The 25,391-nt window shown below is 38.4% G+C and overlaps 1 protein-coding gene across 4 annotated transcripts; it reads left to right on the forward strand.

Moving 5' to 3' along the window:
- Positions 1-937: 937 nt before the first annotated feature.
- On the forward strand, positions 938-20,236 carry amer1 (APC membrane recruitment protein 1). Of its 4 annotated transcripts, XM_072595278.1 has the most exons (3): positions 966-1,045; positions 7,747-7,842; positions 12,119-20,236. In XM_072595278.1, exon 3 carries the CDS (start codon positions 12,210-12,212, stop codon positions 15,852-15,854), a length of 3,645 nt encoding a protein of 1,214 aa, XP_072451379.1. In that variant the 5' UTR covers positions 966-1,045; positions 7,747-7,842; positions 12,119-12,209; the 3' UTR covers positions 15,855-20,236. The 4 variants fall into 4 exon arrangements, with proteins under 4 accessions (XP_072451376.1, XP_072451377.1, XP_072451379.1 ...); XM_072595275.1 differs by lacking the exon at positions 7,747-7,842 and having other exon boundaries at positions 938-1,045; XM_072595276.1 differs by lacking the exon at positions 7,747-7,842 and having other exon boundaries at positions 951-1,061.
- The last annotated feature ends 5,155 nt before the right edge of the window (positions 20,237-25,391 follow it).

Below are 25,391 nucleotides of genomic sequence, written 5' to 3' on the forward strand. Positions count from 1 at the left end.
CTTCTGAGGAAGAGTTTCAATGTCACATAATCCTCTGTGAAAAAAAAGCTGATCACGTCTGTCCTAATAGGGTGATCACTAATTTTAAATCTGTACCCATTCATTCTGTGCTTAGCACTGGAACAAATGACTTCTGGAAGCCAATGTACAACATATCAACAGCATTATCCTCATCAAACCTCTCTCTTCCTACATCATGAAACTCAAGCCTGTTTTTCTTTTGAATTAAGCCTTAATTTGTTTCTTTCTTTCCTTAATTAACTCACACTTGGCAAAGTGAGTATTAATTTGTTCTGAATTGTTATGTTTAAAAGGTTCCCCATCACCAAGGTTAAACTGACTTGGTTTCTGGGCTTATCTTTGCACACTATTTGAATTCTTCAATTAAGCCTATGGAAGTTTGAACAATTATGGCTTCTGCAATGTCTAGTCTCACTTCACTGTCATACTTCTTAACTAGAACTAGTGCCTTATCAATCTTTGAACACTTCAAGCATCTGGATTTCATTCTCACTCCCTAGTGCTCTAACCTGACCCAGTCTTACTCCCTATTGGGAGGAGAAAGTGAGGACTGCAGATGCTGGAGATCTTACTCCTTATTGCCCCTTATTTGACTCAGTCTCAGTCCTGCACCTTTTAGTTACAGTCTCATAACTAATTCCTCTCCCCCCTTTGTTCCAGTATCACTTCTCCCTGTTGCCCCTATTTGAGAAAATCTCATTCCCAATTTTTCCTATTTGATCCAATCTCACTCCCCACTAACCCCTATTTAACCCAGTCTCACAGTCTTTGGTCCCTCTCTGACCCAGTCTCAATCAAACATGGACACTGCCCCCTACACACTGTCTCTGGAAATGCTTCTGGGCGGCCCCGTACCGCGGACGGAAGTCCCGCCTCCCCGCAGCCCGACTGGCGGGCGTAACCGGAAGCTGATTGGCGGCGGTGTTGTGTCAGTCACAATGTGGGTGTGGCCTGGGGAGCGGAGCGGAGGCTGGTTGAGGCCGAGAGGATGGAAGCGGCTCCGGGGATGGAAACTATAGCAACGGTAATGAGAGCAAGAGGTGAGCGCGGCGGGACAGCGGGTCGAGCGTTGGTCTGGGTCCTGAGCAGCTGGAGCAGGGTTTGGGTAAGGCCTGGAGCCGGGGAATGTCTGTAAGTGACGGAGCCTGGTGCTGGGCGGGGGGGATAGGACATCCCGGATGGTCCATGCAGACTGGCCTGTTCACTACCTTTTAGGGCAGCCACCAACAAAAACAAAGTTAACAGCAGACTACATTAATGACAGGTTGATTCTGTGTTGAACCTCCCAGGACATCATCAGAATGTGTGGAGACTCTGTCTGCAGGGAGTGTTTTTAGCTGACGGTGAGATCTTGAGGTAGATCTAGCAAATAAACGTAAAAGCAGCAACATTGTCGTTTCTTGGGAAAGTACCAAGCTACTTAGTATCTGAAGGCTTAAGGGTAAGACCCTGAACTTCTGGCTTTGGGTTGTAATTGTTACTGAATTTCTGCCTTAATCTCTCAGCCAGATGTCTGCTTTTTTTGTTTATAACGCAATAGTTAATTGTATTGTGCATTATCAGTTTTGTAATGTTGACTAAGGATAATAAGGTACTTGCACGTTTCAGAGCACTTGATTGTGTTTCAGTTTTTCTTTGAGGCTGGGCAGCCCAGATATATACTAACCATTGGGATGACATTGCAGTAGAATTGTTTTGTTTTAAAAGATGAGGTAATCTGTTCATTCATTCATTGCCTAACTGTTTGAACTTGTTAAAGGAGGTACATAATGACTTGCATGAATATCACAGTCACAATTGAACAGATGGCTGACCATGAATTATGAGGATGGATTTCCTCTGGTGGGACTAGAATGGTTAAAGAATATCTGGATTGATTTCTGGCCTGTGCTGAGCAAGTTGATCACAAATAGGACAGCCAGTTCAGAGTTGACCTTGACCATTGTTTCTGGGCTGGAAGTAGAGAAAAAAACATCCAGTATTCGCATCCTTGATTATCTGTCTTAACGTTGCACTGTTATGTAGCCTGAGTGGTAGTAAAGTGGGCTGTGCCTGAAGAATTATATATGAGGTACTGAAAACTCCAAAGGGTTCCTGGCCCCAGTCAAACCTTTGTCCAACAAGATTTAGTGCATTCAGGGAAGAACAGGAATAAATTAGCAGGAAAAGCTCACAACTGATCGACTCAGACTGTTCTAGCCTAATTAAAACATTACCACAGTACAAGTGACTGAATATAGCAAATATATTCAAAGGGATACCTTTGGGAGTGAAGTTGATCTGCTTTTAAATGTATTAATATTAGTGATGGTTTGGGCAAAATAAAATTGCACATTGCATTGTGGTAGTAGTAGTAGAATTCCTCTCATAGCAACATCCAATCAACACACCACTCTAAGCAAGTAAACATAGGCAATTAAATCATAAGAATATTCTTTTGCAAAAAATTTAAGTCACCTTTGAAAGTGTGTGTAGCAGCATTTATGTATCTGTATATGGGACTGCTGTCAAAGTTACAGTAAACCTGAGATGCTTGGTGCAAGAGCTGGTCATTTGGCACATTAAATGACTTCATCTACAGTTTGTGTAATTATTTTATTTTAAGATTTCCACCATCATGTCATAGAATTACTTATGACACAGAGAGGCTATTCAGCCCATCAAATCATACCTGGTTAGAGACAAAAAACTGCAGATGCAGATGCTGTGAAATCCAAGGTAGACAAGCAGGAGGATGAGCTGAAAATGTGTTGCTGGAAAAGCGCAGCAGGATTCCTGAAGAAGGGCTTATGCCCGAAACATCGATTCTCCTGTTCCTTGGATGCTGCCTGACCTGCGCTTTTCCAGCAACACATTTTCAGCTCTGATCTCCAGCATTTGCAGTCCTCACTTTCTCCTCCAAGCAGGAGGATAAATCATGCCAGCTCCCTGCAGAGCAATTGGTTAATCCCACTCACCCGTTTGATCCCCTTAGTCTAGCAAGTTTATTTCATGTTGCAATCATTGAATGTTTCCACTTCCATAATCCTGTTGTACCTCCAGTTTGAAGTCATTACCAATAATTGCATTAAAAAGTTTGTCCTCGCATTCCCTGTGCATCTCTTGCTCAGATCTCCAGTCTGTGTTTTCTAGTCCTCGTAGCATCAACTAATAAGTATAGTTTTATTTTGTCAAATCAAAGTCTAACATAAACATATGCATGTCTACTAAGTCTTTGCTCAATCTCCTTTACTCAAAGTAGAACAACCTCAACTTTCAAACATAACATTTTATCTAAAACTCCCATCCTTGGCACCATTTTGTTAAATCTCCTTTGCACACTCTAGAATGCTCAGATTCTTCAGAAAATGTGATGACCAGAACTAGATGCAGTACACAATTTGGGCCTAACCAGAGCTTAACTTCTCTGTTTTTGTACTCCGTGTCTGTATTTAGTAAACTTAAGAGAATCCCAAGTGGTTTGCTAACCACTCTCTCTCAATATGTCCTGCCACCTTCAAGGATAAATATAGCTGCACCCACAGGCTCTTCTGTTCCTGCACATGCTTTATGATGGGTGCCAGTGAGTTTCTATTGCCTCTCCTGTCTGGCAAACACATTACCTCACACTTCTGTATGCTAAATTCCATCTGTCACTTGCCTGTCTGTTCCTCTAGTTTATATGTGTCATTGCAGGTGATCCATATCACCCCCACTGTTTGCCAGTCCTCCAAGTTTGGTATAATTCAAATTTTGATAATTTACTCTGCATTCCAAGATGCAAATCATCTATGTAGCAAGAAAAGCACCTTTCCTAGCACTGATCCTTGGGGAGAACCAGTGTCGATCATCCTCCATTCTGAAAAACAATAATTTACCATAACATTGTTCTTTTTCATCACCTCAATTTTATTAAAAGTTTTGTGAGCCTTCTGTTATTTCATGAAAAAAAATGGATTAGTCAAATATAAGATTTGCCTTTTTATAAATCTGTGTTGGCTACCCTTAATTAACTAAAATTTCTCCAAATGCCTTGGTTTATTATCTTCCTCCATGATTATTGTTTCTAAAGCTAGTTGGCCTGTAGTTGCTTGGGCTAACTTTGCATCTTTTCCTCAGTAATGCTTTTGCATTTGAGACACTCTAATCATTTGTATCTCTGTAATATCCTGGAGTAATTGGAAGACTATGGGCAAACTTGTTTGCCAGTTTGAACCCCACTTCTTTCACCAAACTCAGGTGCAACCAGTACAGACCACTTGACTTATCCACTGTGAGCATAGTCAGCCTGTCCAGTGCCTTGTCCTTCTATTACATCTGTTTTAACTACACTTTGTTGGATTCCTGTTGTTTCATTAACACTGATGCAAAATTCTCCTTAAGCATTTTAATCTTGTCCTCCTATCACTTTGTATACATCACCTTCCTTGACCCTAGTAGGAATCACTCCACCTTAACTAATAACTTGCTAACTACTTATATGGTAATAAAGATTTTTCAGTTCTGTTTTAATTTGACTGGCACCTATTCTCATTCTCTTCTTGCAAGCCTATTGTATTCCCCTTGACTTAACATTTGTGACTAGATTCTCAGAGGAGTTTCAGATGGAGTTTAATTTAGATAAATGCGAGGTGTTGCATTTTGGTAAGATGAACAAGATCAGGACTTCCACAGTTAATGAAAGGCCCCTGGGGAGTGTTGCAGAACAGGCTGACCTAGGGGTTCAGGTAAATAGTTCATTGAAAGTTATGTCCCAGGTAAAGAAGGCCTTCATGCTCAGACCATTGAGTTTAGGAATTGGGACGTCAGGCTGTGGTTGTATAGGATGATGGTGAGGTTATTTTTGGAGTACTATGTATAGTTCTGGTCGGTTTTGGAAGAATACTATTAAATTGGAGAGGGTGCAGAAAAGACTTACAAGATGTTACTGGGACTGGAGAGTTTAGAGTCACAAAGTCATAGAGATATATACAGCATGGAAACAGACCCTTCAGTCCAACCCATCCATGCCGACCAGATATCCCAATCCATAAGCTGGGACCTTTTCATTGGAGCGTAGGTGGTTGAGGGATGACCTTATGGAGGTTTGTAAAATTTGAGGGGTATAGATAACGTAAATGGCAAAGGTTGTTTACCTAGGGTTGGGGAATTCAAAGCTGGGGGCATACTTTTAAGGTGAGAGGAGAAAGAATTTAAAAGGGACCTTTTGGCAACTTTTTCACACGGGTACTTCGTGTATGGAATGAACTGCCAGAGCAAGTGGTAGATGCAGGTACATTACAACTTTAAAATACTTTTTTGGACAGAAACATGAATTGGAAAGGTTTAGAAGGATATGGGCCAAACACATGCAAATGGGACCAGTGTAGTTTGGGATACATGGTTGGCATGGACGAGTTGAACCAAAGGGTCTGTTTCTATGCTGTAGGATCCTATGGCTTTGACTCAATGATGCTGAATTCCTTTACTTCCCTCTTGTTGGGAAAAAAACTGCAGTATAATCAAATGCCCACATAACTTATAGAACCCCCTCCCCCCACTCCCTGCAAAATAATCAAATTTATTGACTTAGTTCAGGTGTCAGTTAATCTATTGAGTCCATACATTACAGGAACAGTGTATTTTAAAAAAATTGCCCAAAGAGGGATATGCTTATAAGATGGTATGCATCAACTTTACTTATTAGTAAATGAGTAAAATAATTTACAGTTCAGCTCAGTGCTGTATTGGCACAGTAGCATGCCAGACTAGTTACTGGCTTCATGAACTGGCCCTTTCTCACACTTGGAGCGATTTGTGATCTTTGAATCTACTTGATCCGAATGACCCAATTTCATGTATCACCTATTAATTGAATTGAGATTCTGATTTTTGTTCTCTCTGTCAAGATCTGAAATCTGGCATGGATTCAGTCCTGAGGTTTCAGGTTTTGAGATACTATACCTTTTAAGTATTGGTGTTTATAGATTTCCCACTTACTTTCAGTGCTTGTGCATAGCTGGACCAGGATGATAGAGTACATAGGATAATAATGATAATCCTTGGTGTGGTAACCCCTCTTCCATGTTGAATGTGCATCATTAGCCAGCAGATGCAAGATGATGCAACCTACTTGAGGTAACTGAAAATTTAAGGATTATGATGCAAATTGTTTATTTTGTTGAATCACAAGGAAGTTGGAACTAAGTAGGGCCATCAGGTTGCAACCTGTCTTTTTACTGAAACTTTGCATTTTTTTAAAATGCAAAAAGCACAAGTGATCCAGTTTGTTTTTTTTTCTCCACTGGACAGTTTGTCAAATTCAGTACTTGGATTTAAAGTTCCTGCATTGTTCTGAGATCATCTGTACAAGATTGCGTCAGATGCATCTTGCGTTCCCTACACTAACAGCAAATCTGTGGTGGCTTAGCATATTTCTTTGTTTGCCAAAGATACTATTTCAATTTCAGACATCTGTGGCTCTTTTTACAGGATTTGTTCTGACTAGTTAAGATTCACATTTGCTATCTGGGATTATGGAATTAACATGACTACAGTCACGCATTATTGGCGGGCCCTGATTGTCGTGATGGATTATGGAGTCCTGATGTGGGAATTAAAATTATGCTAGTATCTTGGATTTGTAATTGTGCTGGAGTTTGGGGTCAGCAGTTATTTTTGCAGCATTTAAATACATAAGAATGAACTATGGATTAAATTGGGGAAGTTTATTGATAAAAATGGCAAACTAAAATAAGAATTCTACAATATTTTTAAAGATGAAAGCCACCTAGTTCAATTAACCAAAGTTCTAGAAATTAACCTTAGGGAATTTCTTTCATCTAATATTATGGAGTTTACAACAAAATATTAGCCAGGAAAAGCTTGAACCTTTTGTTGATATTGCAGATCCATCAAATACCAATTTACCTATTAAACCTCTCCTTATTTCTCTTCTGAGTGAGTAAAATTATTTTGACCTGGTACATTTTCTAATAGTTCTGTTGGGGGGAGGGGGGAGGGGGGAGTGGTGGGGGGTGGGGGGGGGGGTGTGGTGGAGGGAATGACTAGGTGGCAAAGTTCAGTGTAACTGAAACCAGAACAATTTCTAATGCTCGAGGTTTACAAAATTGAGGGGCATGGGTAGGATAAATAGATAAAATCCTTTCCCAGGGTTGGGGAGCCCAGAACTAGAGGGCCTTTATGACTCTGTCTGGCATTGTCAGCTACTATTGTGCAGATTTAGTTCAGGGATCACTTGTCAGGTGGAGGGGCTAGAATTGTGATAGTATAACTTTTCCTGAGTAATGATTTTATTTATTTTTCTGGTACCCTCCAAAGTCTGATTATTCTCCCTATGATAAACTTTCTTTACTCCACTTTGGTTTATCATCTATAGCACTTGTATAATTGTGGTTACTGTTTGCTGCCTGATTCGCAATTATTGAACTCTCTGGTGGCAGCAGGAAGGACACTCACATCTTGCACTGCGCCTGCTAGCAGGTTTTGGATGCTGTAAAACTTGATTGAGCAATTGATGTAATGGTGCCATCTGTATGCTGGTTGAGTGCTAGCCTTGGTAGGAGGATGATATGTATGCCACAGATGGCACTGTCATGTGAAAGCCACTGTTGTAAAGCTGGGAGCTTTGAATTGGGGGTGTGGGACTGTCATCTGCTTGCAGAGTAATGTTTTTTTTTCAGTTTGTCAAACCATTGATTATGTTGCTGTAATGGGTACTTTTGGCTGCTTTCTTTTGGGCCATAGGCAAATTTAGACCGTTTATTTGAGGGGAGAAGAAAGACATCCAAGGAATGGTATTATTCAATAACTGCATCACTGTTTTGAGCTGCTTTCAGTAAGGTGAGAATATTTAAAGGATTTTGAGTCTTTTGACTTTAGACTTTTTAAGTGTTGGAAATCTCACATCCTGAGTTGTAATACAATTTCCCTGTTAATTGCCAATACCCCAATTCCCCCACCAGCCCAAGCCTGTTTGGTAATGTGCATATGATTTTGTATTAAATAAATTGTAATTCATATGCATTGTATGAAGGTTGTTTTATAATGGTCTATTGCTTGTGCGTTTGTTATTTGTCTCTGGTTGTTACTTTGAATTGAGTTTTGACAATATCATTAATCAAGGTGAGACTAGTTATGTAATTTAGTAATGGCTTGAAGCAATTCAGTGGCTTCTGAGCATCTTGAAATAGGGGGTGTTATGCTTTTGACTGGCATTGACTATTTTTACTTCAGTACCCCATCAGTTAATTGGATGTCTTTTGTACTTTGTGGAGATTTAAATACCACTTTACAAAAGTACTAATTTACAAAACATAAATTCGGTTACTGAACTAACACTACTGGAGTTGGAACTAATCACTGCTCTGCTCATTCTATCTCAGCCAGGAGGACCTGGCCCATGTATCACTCTGTATTTGATCTTATTGAAATGACTCCTTTCAACAGTAAAACTCATCTGTATCCTGCAAAGCTTATTACTCTTCACAATTCCATTCTTTCCATTCTTAGCCATAATGTTTAGACTCACTGTTAGGATTTGTTTTCTTAACTATTACTTTGTAATCTTTACTGTTCATTCATTTCAAAAGTTCATTATTGGCAAAATACTTAGTTTCCATTTTGTTTCTTTTTCAGCTGTGTTGTAGCTTTATCTAACGAGTATAAAGCACTCAAAATTATTTGTATCTTACTGAGGATCATTGCATGCCTGTCTTTCAGGAAAAAAAATGTTGAACTGAGGCACTGTTGGTATAAAAGGTCCTCTACCACTGTTTAGAGCTTGATGACCTGACAATGGTGATGGTCATGTAATGTACAGCAGGTATTGGATTAATGCATCTCTAAATCAAGATACCACCATGGTTGCTTGGGTGATTTTAAATTGGATTAATAAAAAATTGTAATGAAGAAATAGTCACAGTAATGATGGCAATGAAACCACTTTTTTTGTTGCAAAAGGTTAACTAATGTCTTACAGGGGAGGAAATCTGTCCTTATCTAATTTGATCAATATGTAACTCCAAACCAACAGCAGCGTGGTTAACTCTTAACTGCCTTCTGAACTGACCTAGTACAAGACTAGCACGTTACTCAAGTGTGTCAAATCACTGTTGGATGTCCTACATTATAACAGTGACAATACTTTTAAAGAAAGCACTTTCTGAAGAAAAATAATACCAGACTTGAAACATTTACTCTGTTTCTCTCTCCACACTGCCAGACCTGCTGAGTTTCTCCAGCAAAGAGAGAAAATGCTGGAAAATCTCAGCAGGTTTGGCAGCATCTGTAAGGAGGGCAAAGAGCTTCTCTAGCTCTGTGTGTGTGTGTGTGTGTGTGTGTGTGTGTGTGTGTGTTTACAAAAAGTACTTAATTGATGGTAAGGTGCTATGGGACATTCCACGGTCGCAAAAGGTGCTTTATCAATGAAACTATTTTTGCAAAGATGTTTACATTATGGAGGCTGTGTTATGTCTGTCATTAGACAAAGGCTGGAAAAGCACCAGCTGGAGATTTTGGTAGTTGTCCACTACATGGTGTGGTGCTGTTGGTTGAGAATAGTATTGATTTTAGCTGCGATGCCACCTAGGTTGCATAACTTTTATTTGCAAGTAAAAACCAGCTGTCTAAGTTTGGCCTTCTGTCACAAGTGTAAAATGACATGAAGTCTGGAACAGTTAGGGTATTTATTCAACTGTATGAATGCAGACATTGCTGAATTTTTTACTTATTTATGCAGTTTTGTACCTCTTGAGCTGCATAAACCCCAGTTAACAGGTTTAAGTTTTTTTTAACCAATCTGTTCAGAGATTTCTTTCATACTTTGGCACAGGTTGAACTTGAACCTGGTCCTCTTGAATTAGAGGTGGGGACACTCCACTGTACCATAAGGGCCCCTTGTGCCTTTTATGAGGCAGATCATCAAAGTTTCAGACGCAAGTTTAAGATTTAAAAGGATTTTTAAAAAATGGATATAAATTATGTTGCAAAGATATTGAAGGATTTTGTCATTTTTACATCAGGATTGCAGTGAACTATATGGTGAGAGCGTGGAATTTGCCACTTTGGACAGGATGAGTTCATTTATTTGGCAGACTGGTGCGGAGCCAAATTTGGAGCAATTAATAATTTTAGATTTAGTGCAAGTAGTACGTTAAACATTGTTACGTCTTTGTTATGAAGTTGCACATGAACTGAGTGTCTGATCTCTTCCAAGGGAAAGCAGATGCTGGAAAGTTGAAATAAAAGCAGAAAATGCTACATATCTTCAGATCCGGTAGTACCTGTGGAGGAGAGAGGAAAGGCAGTTTAGCTTTCAGGTTCTAGCACCTTCATCAGAACTGGGCAACACATATAAGGGCTAGGAGAGGTAGGAGAAGAAGCAAATGAGTTTGATCAGGTGGAGTCAGTCATGATGAAATGATAGAATAGTTGAATGTGCATGTCAAAAGGAGATACCACTAGGATAACTAAAGGAAATTAGGAAAGGATTCAGAGATGGTTAACTGGCAGAGGATAAGAATGATCTATTGATGTCTGCAAAAATGGGAGCAGTGGTTCTGATCTGAAATTGTTGAACTTGATTTTGAGTTTGGAGGGCTGTTAACTGATTAAAAGATAATATACTGTTCCTCAAACTTCCCTTGAGCTTCATTGGAAAAGTGCCACAGTCTGAAATCAAACAAACTACTGAATTGCCTCCAACCTCCAATTTGAGGTTCATTTGGATTTAATAAAGTTGTTGGATCTGCATTGTGAATGAATTGCTTTCACTGTATCCATTTAATGTTGTAATTCATGTTGGAAAAACTCTGTTAATGTCTTTTATTGGCCTGACTACTAAGCCACAAAAATGGAACAATGAAACTTGAGTTTCAACTCAGTGAGTAATAAATCGTTCCTAGAGATGTTATTTTTCCTAAAACTTACATTCCATGTTTTTTGGCTCTTCTGTTCTTTCTTAACCCCTTTCATTGATTTAACTTCAGTTTACTACCTTCTGTAATTTACTCTTTCCTTTGCTATTGTTTTGCTCCATTGTTTAAAGCATATGTAATTGAACATAAGATTCATTTGGTCCCAAAGGCAATGATATCTTATTAACAATTAGTTTTCAGCAATTTGTGCACGAAAAGCAGCTAGCCCAAGTAGTCAGGAAGGCTAATGGAATATTTCTGTTATTTCAAGGGGGTTAGTAACAGTAAAGAAGCCTTATTACAACTGTATAAGGTACTGGTGAAACCACACCTGGAGTACTGAGAGCAGTTTTGGTCCCCTTATTTGAGGAACATCATTTCATTGGAGGCAGTTCAGAGAAGGTTTCACTAGAATGATCCCCAGTATGGATGGATTGTCGTATGAGCAAAGGCAAAATAGGTTGGAACTCTGTTCATGGAAATCTCAAAGAATGAGGGGTGATCTCATTGAAATATGTAGGATTCTTAAGAGGCTCGAATAGGTAAATACTGAGAACATGTTTCCACTCATGGGAGAATCTCTGGGCAGGAGCATAGTCTCAGAATAAAGGGTTACCAAATTAAAAATGATATGAGGAATCTGTTTTCAAAGGATTGAGTCTCTTTGGAACTCCGTGCTGCAAAGAGCTTTGAGGCAGAATCCTTGTGCATATTTAAAGCTGAGTGAGATAGATTCTTGATCAGTACAGGAATCGATGGTCCTGGTGAAAGGGCAGGAAAGTGGACATGAGAAATATTGGATTGACCATAATCCCATTGAATGGCAGAGCAGGCTCGAGGGGGCTGAATGAGCTAGACCTGTTCTGTCTTCTGATCTTACAATATGCAGAAAAAAAAGGACATCTATATTTTGTTTTAACTATGGCTATTTTATTAGTATTGTCTCTCTATTGTGTTATATGGAACAATAGTGTCAAATATGGTGATCTTTCAGTAAATTATAGTGCAGCAAATTTTAAATGGAAAATTTTATCTTGAGTAGTGATGCTCTCATTTAGTTATAGAAGAGCGTTGAAGTTTCCATGCAGAAGTTAAATCATGACAGTAACCTCAAGAGAGTGGTTAGTCAGGTAATAATAATGATATATGGAAAATGCCCCCTTTCTAGTTTTATAACTTGATTTTCTGTCTTTTCTTTGTAGGACAATGATGGTTGAGCAGGTATATAGACTTTGTGGCAGCGATTTGGGTGTTTGCCTGTCTAACCCAATTTACAGCTGATTGCACCTGTGTATGGACACAGTTGCCATGGAAACTGACGGCAATGAAGAGACAGCTGGAACAAAGCCTTTGTCTCCAGGCCGTGGAGAACTTGCCAGAGGGAACCAGACCCAGGGAGCTGCTATACATGCATCATCAGAGTGTACTAATACCACTGATGCTGAACAGTCTTCTGGGAAGCTTAAGAAAACAGCATTCAAACTGTTTGGAGGAAGGAAGAACATTTGCACATTACCTAGCTTTTTCACAATAAAGAACAAAGGGCAAGTAAAAGGACCCTCCAAAAAGGGAATAGCCAAAAGCAAAACTCACAGTGGCATAAGTGAAGTGGTGTTGGATATCAACCAGAAAGAAAGATCTGATACTGGATGGATTGGATATACTGATTCACCTGGTTGTAATTCTGCTGCAGCAAGAACATTATGTGGCTCTAAAAGTGAGCACTCGGCACTTGATAACAATGTAAACTCTAATCTCCATAAAGGTGAATCACTACAATCAGAAAACTCTGAATGTTTTGCTCAGAAACAGAACACAGACAAGCCCTCGAGTGTGCGAAGGTCAAAGAAGGGACTACGGGGTCTGTTTAGTAGTATCAGGCGTCACAAAAAGAACAAAGCTATTGATTCTATTAAAGAAAATCCATTGGACAGCAACTGTGCTGCTGACTTTGCACATATGGAACAAATGACAGCAGGAGAGGAAGGTGTGTGTGCTGAATTTAAAAAGGGCTTGGGGGAGCTAAATTTGAAGCCTGCATGTAAAATGAACCATTCGGTAACTGGTGATTCAGTTGATAAAAATGTAATTGCAAATAGTACAAGTTCTTCATCCAAATCATGTTCCATTAAAATAGAAAATTCATTGAAAAATAAAAGACGTGATTTTGAGACATCTTCTGCAGAGGTCCGTAAAGCCAGTCCTGTTGAAATTAAGACATTAAGGGAGAAGGCAGGTACTGTTATTCTTAATATGGACACTAATTTTGGTAGCATGCCAGATATTGGAAAACCTAAATGCCTAGACCATGATCCACCTTCAGTACATTCTTTTGATCATATCAGCTTAATTTTTGGTGATGTGACCTCACTGAAGAGCTTTGATTCCCTGACAGGATGTGGGGACATTACTGCTGACCACGATGATGATAGCATTGCTGAAAGTACAGTGTCTGGTGAGAGGGGCAGAACAGCTGGGAAGCGAAGCTCATGTCTGGTCACTTACCAGGGTGGTGGGGAAGAAATGGCAACTCCAGATGAGGTGGATGACGAATATCTTAAAGCGCTGTGGATGAAAGCAACAGGAGCAACTATAATCTATGGTAGCAGTCAAAGTATAGCAGAGGATGGAGGTGAGTGTCCAAGATCGCCAAGTGACATTGAACACACTGCCTTGCATATCAGTCTGGCTGATCCTTGTGCTCTGAGGGGGATCACTGATAGTGCAATTAACAGCAGTGAACTAGTGACACCTCAGAGCGACCACCAAGAATCTGCACCAAATAGTGATGAAGGTTATTATGACTCTACAACCCCAGGACATGATGAGGAAGAGGGAGATAGCATCAGCCAAAGCAAAAATGAACAGCTTCCAAGAGATAGCTATAGTGGGGATGCTTTGTATGAGCTCTTTGTTGAGCAGAACGATAGCCTCATGAATTCCCCTCCCAGTGATGAACCGTCTTTAGAAACAAAGCCTCTTTCTTTGGGAACCTCATTTGCAGGTATTTTAAATTTTCCTATGCCAGGGGGTATAAATGTTTCTCATATTCCAAACAAGCAAACTATTCTGCTTCCTTTAGGCCAAGATAAATTGGACTTTATTCAGGAAGATGAAATCGCATTAGCTCACTTGCAGCAGCTGACTTGTTGGGAACCAGGTGGAATGACAGCACTTGAAAAAGGCCTGGCCTTTCAAGAAAAGGACATGTTCTTTGGTGATGTACACAGTACTGAACTTAATAATATTGCTGCAGAAACTGACAGTATTATTGCCAAAAGCCAACAAGATGGTCTGAGCACAGAGCCACTTGTTTCATATGGTCTGAGCAGAAATGGGCAGGTGAAAGATGATTACTTGACAGACATAGCTGATGAGCAGAATTGGACAGATCTTCTGGGGTCTCGCTGTTTAGAAGAAGCCAATAATGTATACATGGAGGGCAGCCAGAATGTGTGTGGAAACTATAGCAGTACGAACCTTCAACATCAGATGTCGGGAGAGAACTACACAGAAGAATACAAAAGTAGAAATTGTGATGAATGGGAACAACAAATGAAAGAAGTTGAGAATCAAGGTCTGAAAAATGTAGCTTCGGATAATATAAGTGTCAAAGATGCAGTTGATGATTCCTGCGGAAATGTGTCTTCCTGTAATATAGCGGAAAAGGCCGAGGAGCAATGTGAACAAGCTATCAATTACTCACAGGCTTTAGTTGAATTCACAGCTAATAGAAAACTTTATCCTATTCTCTCTGATAGCCTTGGGAGTTCTGGTTCAGGTTCACACTTCGCAAAGGATATACATGCTCTGCCAGCAATGGTAACGTTTGATGTTGTTGATGTTGAGAATGAAGGTGAATGTGACCAGCAGAGTGAAATGGTCACAGATGAGGAAATTTCTGCATCTTATGAGACGTTTGATAACAATTATATGGAGAAAGAGCTTTATAACCATTGTGATGATAGAATGTTTCATATTTGTGCCCAGAATTCCTTCCTTGGCAACTGCTGGGGTGCTGCCAGTCTTCCACGTCACTTTAGCCTTTATAAATTAAGTCCGTCGTTGCCAGCACCGTTATCCCTTAACAGAAGGAGCAAATCCCTTGATACTGACAGCTTGGAATCTGAGCTCATTGATTTGTATCTGTCAAAGGTCACTTCAGTGTCAAAGAGCACCCCACAGTCTCCTGATATTCCTCAGTACAAGCAGGACCGTAAGAAAGGATCGGTTTCTCATTGGTTTGGCAAAATAAGTGGTCAAACAGTTTCTTTGGAAACCCGGGAAACTGCAAACATTTCAAATTGCTTGGAGCAGCAGCTTCTTCAACATCGGGAAGAGTCTTTGTCTTCAGACGAGAGAAGTACACAGTCCAAGTCTTTCTGTCCTTTGGATACAATTTTGGGTACTGAGCACGTTGGTCTGGGAGGAGATTTGAGTTTATACTGTCCATCTAATTCTGTTAAAATGCCAGTTCAAAACTTGTCTGCTAAACACCATCTGGAACCTATAATTAACAATAAAATGCTTCATAGCTCTAGAAAGTTGGTTAGACCCACCCATCTACCATTGCAAAATGATAGTTGTATGTTACAGTCAGGGACTGTATCCTTTAATTCTTCAAGGGAAAACACTAATGGAAAACAGGCATATATTTCACCTTCATTAAATGAGAGACAAAAAGAAGACTTCTCTAAAACTGTACCCTCTGTTCAGTATTCTGGTTCTGACTCTGAACTTGATGCTAAAGGATATAGGGATGTCGGGCTACCTCTGGCTCTACCTCCATTTTGCTCAAATAAAACAGAGAGCCTGAAACACACCATGAACTTCACAGGACTTTACACAACTGCCAACAATAGCATGTTTAAGGGAAGAAACGATCTCGAAGTGAAACTTCCTGTTGGCTGGATCAAAAACACTACAATGGATATGTAGCATTTAACAGACTTTAGGACGGGAACATTCACGAGGGACTGCAGAATATTTAATTAATTTGTTTTTGTGTTACTGATTTGTAAATTCACAAAACATTTTTTTAATATTCACCAAAGGCTTTGAATATTACTTTTTTTAGGAAAGATATTAGTGTAGCACTATTTTTAAAAAAATGTGAAATGCATGTTCTTTTTTTAAAAATATACGTTAGATGTGGTAAAGTGGATGATTAAAATAGAATTTCCACTACTTTGGTATAAAATGCTGCTTCGTTACAGGCGAAGTATGGGAATTTTGTGCTAAAATATACCAAATGTGACTCTTACCAGTTTGGAATTTTGTATTACTGTGCAAGCTTGATTTATTTGTACTTCCAGTATCTGTTCTCTCAATTATCTTCAAGGATTTCATAAGGTTCTGTGCATTGGTTTTCTAACCCAAAATCAACCGAATGCAATGGTTTTATCATTTAACTTTTCATACGAACTGGATTTTCAATCCAACATAAATAGTGGTAATCTGGCTTTCCTGTGCTTAAAATTAATATTAGACATTTCTATTTAACTAAAGTTTCTCTCAGTCAGGGCTACGTCACTTTTCAAGAGTATTTTCTGAAATAACTGGACCAGTCAGAAACAATAAATTAGTTGAGTCAGACTAATTTGTTACCTGACATAGTAGAATCATGTAATAGGTAACTACAGTTCCATGATAAAAGGGCTATTCAGTAGTAATTGTTATGGGAGTACCTTAATCGGTATTTTAACCAAGCAAAAACTTTGGAAAGAAGTATTGCTTATACATCAGGGTTTGTATAAAGTCCTAGTCTTAAAAACTGATTTGAATTCCCCAAACATCCCTGATGTAGCACCTAATCATGATAGCCATCTGATCCCAGGTTTGATTCCAGATGAGATCAACTAACGTGGCATTTAGAAGAGAAAAGTTAATTATTGACAAGAGGAGCAGTTTTAAGATCATCCAGCGATTCATACTTGAGAACCTTTTCTCTTTAGGTTGAGCAACTGTCCATTACACGTTATCTAGTTTTACTATAAATATTTACATGGATGAAACATGGACATAGAGGACTATTTATCAGTTACTGTGGAATCATTTCTCTCTTAGTTGGGGGGAAATGGGGAACAAGCTCCAGTCCCACCTTATTTCACATCAGTTTTAAAATAATCAAAGGAATGATTTAATTTAAGATAAATCAATAGTAACTAGAAACACTTAAAAGAATGAAATAAACACTACAAATTCTGTATGCTACATAAAATTAGTTGCCTTTCTACAATGCTACTATCTGATGTAACATAGCCACATTGCATGTTATCATTTGGATTTGGGTGAAGTGCAACAGTAAGTCAATGTGATCTATGAGAAATACACACAATTATGCATTTTTGCTTTTTCAGACTTGGGTTGTGCCTAGAGACTGAGACATCTAATACTATGTCAGTGGACTGTGATTAAATAACTAAACCAAACTGAAACTTTGCTTGTTCTGTTTAACATTTTCTTGTTAAGTTTTAATTTGTAGCAGAAAGTTGCAATATTAGTGCTAAGGTTTAAACCTAAAATGAAATTTCTATGCGCATATTTGATGCAACTGATAAATTTGTACATTTATCTTGTTAAGTATTAAGTGTTACTTTTAAAGAAAAGGCTAGAAGGGAGAAAAGTCAGCTTCAGTTCATGCTCAGTCTGTTACTTTGAAACTCTTGCTTCAGGCTTCTATTTATGCCTGCATATTTTGATTAACCTCCAGAACAGTCATTGTCTAAGAGCATTCATGAAAATACTGGTGGGTGACTGCGTGAGAAAATGTGGTAATGTCTTCAGCAGAGCAAGAATTGCTGCATTTTCTTTTGCACCCCATGATTGTACTTGTTTTTGGAACACAATTAAAAAATTTGATGTTGTAATTCCCACTGTTCCAGAAGTAGACTCTGTTGCCACAGTCTTTCTTTCTCTTCTCTACCTGAATATGCAAATAAGTACTAGTGTAGCATTTTCAATGCAGATAACCTCCATTCCATTTGAAATTTGAAATAGATGCTATGTGAGTGTGATGGAACTATTCTCCTCAAACACTTTCAAATTCCAATGCCACCTGAAATACATAAATACTTTCATGAATGTGATAAATCAGTTTTGGTATATTAGCAGAAGTAGAAGCAAGTTATTTATTTCAGTGATCCATTATAATTGCCATTTCTCCTCTTCTTCCTCTGGAAGTTGAAATCTGAAATGGTAGCAAGTCCCAGTACAAATAATGCATGAGAATGATACAGCATAGAATCACACAATTAGATCTAGTGTGCCTCTCTGCTGAAATAAGCGTCTAATTATTTCCAATCTTCTTGTTCGCTTTAGTCCCGCAAATACATAAATTCATAGTACAGAAATTCAAAATACTTGTATCAATAACCCAAGACAAACTTAATTGTTGTGTATAAGTAAACCAGCGGAAGTCTGTAATTTTCTAGATTTATTTATCCATAAACTGTGTAACAACTTGCTTCTTATTCTTCCCTCTCCTACCTGGCGCGCCCCCCCCCCCCCCCCCCCAACACATCTCTGCTGAAATATGGATCTCAAATTTTTTTCTTTCGGAGTTTGTCGACTATATCAGTGGAAATAAGAGCTCCACTACATCTGAGCTTTGTCTTTGAGTTGTTTTAAGACAAAACAACTCTTTTTAAAATCCGATTTTTAACAATTAGCACAAAGTTATACTTGCGGTAACAACCTGCAAAGGTTAAGATGAACCCGTTTTTCCAACCATTCATTCATAATGTTACACTATTAAGCAAACTTTCTCTGACCTCCTTAGTTTATTTTGTGTAAGATTAATATTTACTTAAAAAGTATGATAAAATTACTTCTGAGTGATAAACAAACCAAGCATTGTTTTCGATAAATGTATTAACTCAGATTGGGACAATTTTAATATTTTATGTTTTGTACATAAATTGATTTAAAATTTTGCTTTGCTGCAATAATTATTGCAAATGTAACTGTTCAGTCTAATTTTCTGCTGGTGTTAACTGTTAATTTTTGCAAAAAAAACTTTCTTGGTTAATTTTGTTTGATACATGGCATGTTAATATTTGGAAAATTTAGCTTTTCTTTTTTCAGGCAGCCAATACAAGGAACAGACATTTTAAATCAAGCCCTTGAAACTCCTCCCAGCAATGTGTCTCAACCTTTTACCCATCCTTTCATTTTCTATTAAATGATGCTCAGTTGTTGCTTGATATTGACAGATTTGCACAATTGAGACCAGACAAATTTTGTATTATAAAACATTCTTAGAGCTGGCAGACCAGCATTAAAGTTGAGTTATTTTTAAACATTATTAAAAGAATGAAATTGGTTACCCTGTTTAGGAAATGCACAAGATTGAGATTTTGGTTTCTTTTTTGATCTATTTTGATTTTTATCCATTGTTCTGAAACCTGTATAAGAATCCCAAATAATTAAATGTTTCAGAAAACTGTGGTGGTCATTTTTTCCATTATTCTACATTAATGTAGCTTGAGGTATCAAACTTTGGAGAGAGATTATGCTAAACTTGAAAAATGTTCTAAGTTTATGAAAAGATAGATACTGTCTAAACATTTGAATATGATGCTCGTCTTGTGTTAAACAGAAATTACTGGAAATACAGAAGAGGCATATCAGTAACTGAAAAGACAATGGGAAAGCTTCTCATAAGTCTTCACAAGTGTTCCAAACTGAATTATTAATTAGTGGTTGGGCATTTTTGGATGTGACTGACCCATGTATTTCCAACATTTATTGACATTGCTTGAAAGTATGAATTTTTAAATGTTCTTTTTTGCTATCAGTCTTATTTGGACATTTTGGGTATAATTTTGTACAAGTGCATGCTTTGCCAAGTGAATGGTATATGCGTGTGTTCTAACATCAACAAAGGTCCAAATGGTGTCTCTGTTGTGGATAATAAATATATTGAGGTGCCTTAAGTAACAAGGTTTGGGCTAGGAACATTATTAAAATTGTTGCTGTCGTCATCTTGGCCAACAATGAATACTGTTGGCTGTCCACTGTTCTGCTTGCATGTATAACATGTTCTGTGGTAACTAAACATCAGGTAGTCAATGTAGTCACTTTCAATCAATTGAGGCAATGTGCTTTTTGTGTCGTGTAACCTCTTGTAAATATGTTGTACTGTACATAACTATGACTTTGATTGTGGAAATGCCTTTTATGTGTTGTAAATTGTATTGCAGGTCTTCAAAATCAAGCTGGTATGTTCCAAATATTTATGACCATTTTGTTCTTCCATTATCAAGTGTCTCAAATAATGATTTACACAGTTATGTAAAAAATAAATAAACCTAAACTATGGAGCGAAAAGTCTTTGTGATTTTTTTGCTTTCCTGAAGTCCTAATTTATTGGTGGTTAAATGGGCTACAGTCACTAAAGAAGGGCTTTTGCCCGAAACGTTGATTTCGCTGCTCGTTGGATGCTGCCTGAACTGCTGTGCTCTTCCAGCACCACTAATCCAGTATACAGTCACTAAAGAGGCAATTTTAGTAGCATTTTGTGTGTATTAATATGAAATAGAACACATGCCATTTCAGGCAAGTCTTTTTCACGTTATCTTGGATATGAGAGGTAGTGAACTTGTGTGGTCCAAATGTTAACAAAGTAATCAACATCTGGGCAAGTTAATATTTGGCTGGCAATGATCTGTCAGACTGAAGAGACTCCGATGTTAGTCTATTGCACAAATATTTTTAGATTTGACATTGAGGTTTAGTTTTAAACTTAAATTTATTGTACAGTGGTTGGTGGTACAGTATGGCTCCTCTTATCCTGCTCCAAACATCTTCACCTTATTTGTCACATTGTTATTTTAGTCATAGCAACTGTAATAATTTGATCTTAAATTTCCCCACATTTTCTATAATCCACTAGGTTGCCTGTTGATTTGCTCCCTTTGCACGTGCTTAAAGCCCCTCTTTTTCCTCCTTATCTAGTCCAGAATATTCCTTGATATATGCAGGGCTCTCTGGGATTGTTGCTCCAACACATCCCTGTATTCTCCCCATTTCCACTGTTGATTCCCCCCCAAGTAGCTTTGACAGTTTGTTAGCCAGATGCTGCCGTATTTTAAAAAAAAATCTGCTTTCCTCCAATCCAAGCACTTGTATTTTTTTGCAGATACTCTCCTCTTTTCCATAACAAACTTAAAACTGGGTGTTCTGGATGCTTTCACTAATTTTTCCCAAATGCTATTTTGAGTTTGTGTCTGCTTCATTCTCCAGGTCTAACACTGGGCTGTTGCGTGTTGACACAAAAAGGTCTCCCTCTGGCCCCTTCACACTGACTGTCCCAATTACTATTTGGGAAGATGAAAGCCCCTAATATTATTACATACCTCAGTCGATTGTCTCTATATCTGTCCCTCAATTGCCCATTGACTCTTTGAAGACCTATAATACATTTCAAGCAAAGTTTTCCAACACAGAAAAGTAGTTCCTTAATGGGATGCTCTCTGGAGATTTCCTGGCTGCCTGTCTGTGTTGTTAGATTGAATGTGCCTAATGGGTTCTTTAAGGTCTGATCAAAATGAATTCCAGAAAGCATCCATTTTGATTACAAAGCAAATCTATTAGCTTAATATAATTTAATTCACTCATTAGTTTACATATGTTAGCTTAAACTACTTAAGACATAGACAACTACTGAGTCTCAATGCCTCCCTGATGGGGATTCCTGGGTGACCGCTGGCACTTGGAGTTCTCTGTGCATTTACCTGTCTCTAGTCTCATGAACCCCAGTGCAATGGTGAAAGTCCCATGGCCTTGAATTCAATTCTGATTGTGAAAGGTTCCAGGCCACCGTTTCGTGAACCCCCAAGCCTGCTGCTCCACCCCCATCCACCCTACTCCCCAACTTGGGCAATGTCTCCAGTATTAATGCTATCCTGAATCTGATATTAAGTGCCAAATGAGTGTTTTTACCAAGCCTTGTTTTAAAACCGGTCCAGGTGTCTGTGTCTTTGCACAGCGGTCTGTTCCCAAGCCCAGTTAATATCATTGTGGTTACCTTTCAGACAAAAAAAAGGTGTTCCTACTTTAAGCCTGTTTTTCATGTATGTTTTTTTTTATTGCTCATTGTCGTATCCAGTTAACCCTTAATGATTAGCCCTTAACAATCTGCTTTGGAGATATTTTTTAGCCTAGCCGCACATTGCCTCACTCCTTTCCTCTGTCTGTTGGTCACTCATTTCTTCTCTGTCAGCAGTTCCTTAGTCTGAGGGCTGGCCACCTCTGAAAACTTTGCTATCCCTGTGGATTTCAGCCTCGCACCTTACATCTCTATGCTTCCAGTCAATGTTAAAGTTCCAACACTCAGTGCTGAAACTATTTGAACTGTTGGCACTTTGTACAGTCATGGTCATCCTGACTGAAGCATTTAGGAATTCCCACAGGATACAGGCTTCACAACACAACTAGCTTGTGCTTTCTTGCTATTTAAATAATCTTCAAGACCCTTACATTGAAGACAACTCAAAGGAAAGAGCTAAATTCCTACACTCTAGACCCTTTTGTAAAAAGCCTTAAAATATGAAAACAGTATAAAAACAACTTCAATCACAATTGAATATCATAAAAGAGTAAATAACAGTAAAAAAAATTCTGAAATGGGAGAAAAGAGTACTAACCAAATGCTTAGCTGAGATGTTGCAGTGTTGACTCAAATGTTTCAGGACCAAAATGGCTTATCTCCCAGCTCCTTGGTACTTTCATTACAATTTCCAAATTTCAGACACTTGCTTATATCATAATTGACACATTAGTATCTATTGCGATTCAATTTTGATGACTGAATTTTTCAAAGTAGTAGAGGATGCAGGATTTGGGAGCAAGGATGCAATAGTTTACTCTCTTTACTGATTTATTTTGCTCAACAAGAGAGTAGTTGCATAACAGTACTCTGTGATCTCCTGCCTGGCTATTATATATCTTCTAGTTAATGGTAATTTTTAATGATAGATGGCAGTTTGCTTTCTTACTTGGCATTAACTAAGGAAAAATAAAGGCACATGAAGGCCAGGTTCTGGGGTCTAGACAATTATTAAGAGAGTGGATAACGTGCTCATGTATGGATGAAGTACACCCTTAGTTTCTGGAATTTTATGTGTAACTGCAATAATGCACGTTGTGGATAGAAAATATTAAAAGAAAATAAAACAATCCATTAAATCTGTTGGAAATTTAGCAACTGGGGGAGTAAAAACAATTAGATTTCCTTACATTGCCATCCATGTTAAGTTATTCATCTTCACAGATGCTAAAAGCAACCTTGATATCCCTAAATTAGCAAGGAAGTAATTGTGTTTGGTTTCCCACTCTCAAACTCTTCAGAGACATCACCTGGAACCGATTTGTTCAAATAATTTATTCAAGCTCATCTCAAGGCTCAATCATAAAGAATGCAAATTGACATTGCTATCCTTGATGCAGTGGTAATTCAATCTTGAACATTGAGACTGATCATCTGGTGGGTAATGATTTAGCTGTTCATTGTAGTTTAACCTAAAGTAACTGCTTCAGGACCTTACCACGTGGAAAAAAAAATCAGTGATGCTTCTATACAATTTTTATCTTGTTGCAGGTAGAATTTGCAATCCCTATTTACATTTTGAAGCAATTTTATTTCCTCAATCAACAGCTGCTTACATTTTAAGATGGCAAATTAATGTCTGGAAAATAGTTAGAGAAAGCAGTGTTCATGGATGACTTGTTTTGATTTTCTTTTCTAAACAGTGACATTGCTATCCTTAAACTCTGGATAAGAGTATTTTCAATATCAATTCAGCCATGAATACACAGTGCGTTCTGATGTTGTCCAGGCTATTCCCAAATATCAGATGGTCAATCCTTGAGTGAAACACTGTTGATTGGAGAGCTGCAGTAAACAGACAAACAAGCTTAAAGTATAGGAGGTATGGTTAGTAAGTTTGCAGATGACACCAAAATTGGTGGTGTAGAGGACATGAAGAAGATTGTGTCTGAGTACAGCGGGTTCTTGATCAAATGGGCTGTTGGGCCAAGATGTGGCAGATGGAGTTTAATTCAGATAAATATGAGGTGTTGCATTTTGGTCAGACAAACCAAGGCAGGATGTATACACTTAATAGCAGGGTCCTTGGGAGTGGTGCCAAAGAAACGTTGGGGTGCAGGTTCATAGTTCCTTGAAGGTGGAGTCACAGATAGACAATGTGGTGAAGGTGGTGTTTGGTACGCTTGCCTTTATTGGTCAATGCATTAAGTCGAGGAGTTAGGGTGTCATGTTGCAACTGTACAGGACATTGGTCAGGCCACTTTTAGGATACTGAATTCAACTCTGATCTCCCTGCTAAACTTGAAAGCATTCAGAAAAGATTTACAATGATGTTGCTTGGGTTGGAGGGTTTGAGGATTAGGGAGAGGCTGAATAGGCTACAGCTATTTTCCCAGAAGGTCAGAGACTGAGGGATGACCTTATTGAGGTTTATAAAATCATGAGGGGCGTGGATAGGGTAATAGTGGTGGACACTAATACAATTACAAAATTTAAAAGGCATCTGGATGGGCATATGAATAGGAAGGGTTTAAAGGGATATGAGCCAAATGGTGGCAAATGGGACAAGATTAATTTAAGATATCGGATTAGCATGGATGAGTAGGACTGAAGAGTCTGATTCTGCACTGTACAACTCTACAATACTATAATAACCTGCAGCTCTAATAGTATTTGTGAGATCTTTAAAGCTGTTGAACAGGTGGATATTTTTTCATAAGACAACACCATTCACTCACCTTATTCATTTGGAAGGAATGACAACTCTTCACACCATGCTTTGCCTTGACTTCTGGAATGTGACAACTATAGCTAACTTCAAGAAGAAAGATAAATTATGTTCGAAAACTATTGAGCTAGTTCCCTTTTTCCATAGTAGGGAAAGTTCTGACATACATTCTCCTGAATCACTTAGTCCATGTGGCTGAAGAAATCTATCCAAAGACATGAGGTAGATTTAGACCTTCCAGTGCAACCTCTGACATGGTCATTGTTGCCAGACCAATCTAAGTAACATGTTGAGGAAACAACAGGAACTTTCTACTGTATTCATCTGACTGGAGCATTCTACTCAGTAAATTAAGGTTCTGTGGATTGTGTTTTAAAGATAAGAATGTCAAAGAAACTTCATTACAATTCTGTATAACTGCCATTGTCTTGAGTAGGTGATCTGAAACAGACACCTTCAAAAGTTGGATCAGGGTCAAGCAAAGCTGTGTAATAGTTTCTACTTTTCTCAATATGCCATTGCTGATAAGAAGATTCAGTGCCAGATTAGCTACACTAACTTGGTTTTCTAGAAACTGGAGCAGTTGTGTTTGACAACAAAGACCTCTGAAAATCAATAGGAATTCTAGTGTACAGAGTAGTTGTCATTGCCACACACCTGTACCAAAGAGATACTGAAACAGTCTCAAACTCTAACG

The sequence above is a fragment of the Chiloscyllium punctatum genome, chromosome 25 (genome assembly GCF_047496795.1).
Source record: "Chiloscyllium punctatum isolate Juve2018m chromosome 25, sChiPun1.3, whole genome shotgun sequence".
Lineage (NCBI taxonomy): Eukaryota > Metazoa > Chordata > Chondrichthyes > Orectolobiformes > Hemiscylliidae > Chiloscyllium > Chiloscyllium punctatum.

Bases quoted from the DNA above. Each gene is read 5' to 3' on its own strand.
- amer1 (XM_072595275.1), top strand. From the start codon at position 12,210: ATGGACACAGTTGCCATGGAAACTGACGGCAATGAAGAGACAGCTGGA.